The sequence below is a fragment of the Elephantulus edwardii genome, unplaced genomic scaffold (genome assembly GCF_000299155.1).
Source record: "Elephantulus edwardii isolate Elephantulus edwardi_28Jun2011 unplaced genomic scaffold, EleEdw1.0 scaffold00172, whole genome shotgun sequence".
Taxonomy (NCBI): Eukaryota; Metazoa; Chordata; class Mammalia; order Macroscelidea; family Macroscelididae; genus Elephantulus; species Elephantulus edwardii.
Window position 1 is genome coordinate 3,596,266 of NW_006399922.1, and position 4,011 is coordinate 3,600,276.

The 4,011-nt window shown below is 36.7% G+C and overlaps 1 protein-coding gene across 1 annotated transcript in view; it reads right to left on the reverse strand.

Moving 5' to 3' along the window:
• The window catches only part of RALGAPA2 (Ral GTPase activating protein, alpha subunit 2 (catalytic)), a 757,941-nt gene that overhangs the window by 526,274 nt on the left and 227,656 nt on the right, over positions 1–4,011 (reverse strand). The window contains exon 13 of the mRNA XM_006895663.1: positions 316–464. Coding sequence (XP_006895725.1) covers positions 316–464 — 149 coding nt within the window. The remainder of the gene's footprint in view (positions 1–315; positions 465–4,011) is intronic.

Genomic DNA, 4,011 nt, shown 5'->3' on the forward strand with positions numbered 1-4,011 from the left:
CCCTGAGACTATTCTGACTGACCAAGATCAGTGATTCATTTCTTCAATGTGTTTAGTTATAAGTAACATAACAAGTTTGCACCCTCTGTGCTCTACAATAGTTTCCAATGTATTTTCAGCACATATAAATACATATATAGAATATCCTGTCAATTCTATTTATGTGTATATTTCTGGTTTGCCTTCTTTTCATGGCTAAGGAATTATGGTACTGATCATTAACTAAAATAATAAATGAAAGTTGTAATATTGCAAATACTATATTAAAAAGTTGAAAGATGTTTTACAATATTAACTTTTTTGACAGAAACTTACCATGTCTTTTGATTCATTGTGAGTTCCATTATCATGCGCCTAAAAATAATCAAAACAGCTTTACAAGCATCAACTTGTTCTTTCAAGAGCACAGGAACCTCAGTACATGGTTCCAGCAAAAAGACATTTGCAGCGTTCGTCAAAAATACCTTAAAATCAACGTTAGAAAACAGAATTAAACACATCAATCTGAACAAACTGTGCTTAAAGAGCACAGTGTTATTTCCACTGCAATGAACTGTTTTTGAGTTGTTTCAGGATTGATTATGTTTCTATATGGCAAGTGCTACAAAAAACACTTGAGAGGTTTTTTTGGTTGTGGGGATTTTTTGTTTGTTTTTTTTTTACTTCACCTCTTAGGACCATTTAAATACTGAAACAGCTCAAAAGCCTTTTAAAAAAAGCAAACCAAAACAAAACCACATAACTACTACATAATAAATATTAGAATTTTAGAAATTTCATGAAATCAAGAAATCTCTTTGGCATCTCAAGAAAAGGGGTAGTGTAGACAAGGCCAGGGTGAAAAATCAGGATCATCACCACTGCATCTTAACTGAGATGGGGAAAGACAAGATCCATGTCCCAGGACAGCCAGGAGGCCCACCCACAGGACTGTCATAGCTTTTCCAGGACAAGTATCCCTGCCAAGCAGCACTTCTGGAGCAATTTGTTATAAGAAATATATAAAGCCCTAGAACAGAGAGACAACATTTTCAGTTTTCCTATTGTTTTGTTTTCAGTTTGCTTTTAATTAGAGAAATATATTAGGCAGTAAAATACTAAACCTAAATAAATTCCAAAAAATATGATTATTTCAAAGAACATTTAGATAATCAGTTGACCTATCTCTACTCTCTGCCCTAGACCTTCATGACACAATTTCACAGTCCTCTGTAACCAGGGACATTTGAGAAGGAAAGTGGAGAAGTTGTGATCAAAACTACGCTTTCTTTCAGTTATTCTACTAAGTTACCATGTGAAGGTACTGCAGTAAAATAACCATATGCTACCATTTACACAGTTAACACTAGGCATCTATTTAGCATATCCTGAGTTCTTAATCTAGTGATATCAATGATATCAATGATATGATCTATCTGCATTATTTTTTGCTATAAAGTTGATTTTGAATCATAGCAACTTTCCAGAATTATATCTCCTAGCCAGTCTGTTGTAAATTTTGATCTAATCAAATTGTGGATTCAATTTATTATGACAAATCTTGAAATAAATGAACAATGAAACAGATAAAATACAGTCAAAGAGCAAGAGAATAAATTAAAATGTTGACTATCTCTAGTAAGACTTAGAAATCATCTTGTACAAGATTTAAAAGTTCTATTAAAAAGTTCAGATTATCTTTATTAATCACTAAGTACTATAATGTAATCGATAATATTACTTTGCAAAGAACTTCTAGTTTTTCAGTAAAAAACAAACTTTCTTAAACTATTAAAGAATATTAATGTTAATATATTTTTAAAGTATGGCAAAGAACTTTAATCTCAATATTTTCTCTCAAAAATTTTGCATATTATCAAGCAAAACAGGGTCTTCATATTTTTCCAGTTTAATTTTAGAAAAACACAAGCTGCCTGCACTACATGAATATTTCTTAATACCCTCTTTAGGGAAGAAACAAATAAAATTAATATATCCCAACCATTCTTTTCAGTGCAATTACTAAAACACAATTTGGTCATTTTGTTTCCCTAATGAACCAAGCAAAAGACCAACGTACATGATACAATGAAATCAAAGAGGCTATAAAATACAAATAAATATTTTTAAATTGTAAAGCTATAGAGACAGTTTCTGCTCACTCATCCACATAAAGGTAAGTTATCCTACCGTAAAACAAACAACACTTATGGGACCCTGGGAATAAAGTGGTAATGTCTTTCCCTTGCTAGCCCTCCCCAACAACAGGACATTGACAGTCTCCTCAAGAAAGTGCACCACTGAGAAGCACAAGGCAGGGCCTCTTCCATGGAGTTCAATAGTGGGAATGCAAGTTAACTTATGATCTGCACCAAAGTTCTCTGAAGCTGCTCAAGTAAAACCATCTCGACTTTTAAAAGTTAATTTCAAAGTATTTATTTTCAATGAAAAAACATATTAGTGTATTGTTGTTATTATGTGTCTTCAAGTGACCTGCAACTCATATTGTACTCGTATGTACAACAGCCCTATGAGCCAGTCTCACTGACTTGGACACACCTATCCTCTTTGGCCTGGCTACTCTATCAATTCATCTCATCTGGAGTCTTCTTCTCCTGTGCTGACCTTCCACTCTTCTGAGCATGATATCCTTTTCCAAGGATTGGTCCCTCCTAGTCACATGCCCAAAGTATGTGAGACGGAGCTTCAAAATCCTTGCCTGAAAGAGAAACTTGGTTTCATCCTCTCCAAGACAGACCTATTTGTTTCCTGGGTGGTACATGGTTTGTTCAAGACTTTAGCAGCACCACAACTCAAGGCATCAATTTGTCTTCTGTCATTCTTAGTCACTGTCCAGCTCTCTGATGAATAGCAAGTAATTGAGAAGACCATGGCCTGGATCAGGCAAACCTTGGTCTCTAAACTGACATCATTGCTTCTCAGTACTCTGGAGAGGTTCCAGACAACAGATTTATCTAATGCAATTAATCTTTTGATTTCCTAACTGCTAGTGCCAAAAGTGTTGATTGTGGAGCCAAAGAAGCTGAATCTGTTAATAATTTTAATCTCTTCTCCATCCATCACGGTGCAGCCAATTGGCCCAGGGTGAGAATCTTTGTCCTCTTGATGTTGAGCTTCAATCCATATTGAAGACTACAGTCCTTGGCCTGCAGCAAGCGCTTCAAGTCAGCCTCAGTTTCCGCAAGCAGGGTCACGTCACCTATATAACATAGGTTGTTGATGAATCTTCCTCCAATCCTGATGTCACAGTCCTCATAAAACTCAGCTTCCCATATGATATGTTCTGTATATAAATTGAAAAGGTATGAAGACAGAATGCATCCCTGACAAATTCCCTTCCTGATTTTGAACAATGCAGTGTTTCCCTGATATATTCTGAGGGCTGCTTCCTGGTACAAGTATTGTTGCTGCTGTTGTTGTTATGTGCTGTTGAGCCGTCCACAACTCATAGCAATCGTATGTACAACAGCCCTAAACCCTGTGCTAATATTACTGTCTCTGACACACTTACCCCCATTGCCTCAGTCACTGAATCAATCCATCTAACCCAGGGTCTTCCTCTCTAGTGCTGTTCCTCCACCCTCCCAAGCCTTATGTCCTCTCCAGGAACGGGTCCCACCTTGCAACATGTTGTCAGACAAAGCTTCAGAATATGTGCCTACAAGGAGCAGCCTGGTCTCACCCTTTCTAGGACAAAATTATTTGTTCTAGAAGTCCATGGAATATTCAGTACTCTTCTCTAGCACCACAACTCAAAAGGCATTCATTCTCCTTCTGTCATCCCTAGTCACTGTCCAGCTTTCTAATGCACAGCAAATAACTGCAAAGACTATGGCCTGGATCAGGCACACCTTAATCTCCAGACTGACATTGCTGCTCTTCAGTACTTTGGAGAAGTCTCTGACAGCAGACTTTCCCAATGCAATTCTTCTTTCAACTTCCTGGCTGCTGGTGCCAAAAGTGTTGATGGTAGAGCCAAGCAAATGGAAGCTGTTAACAATCTTTTATTAT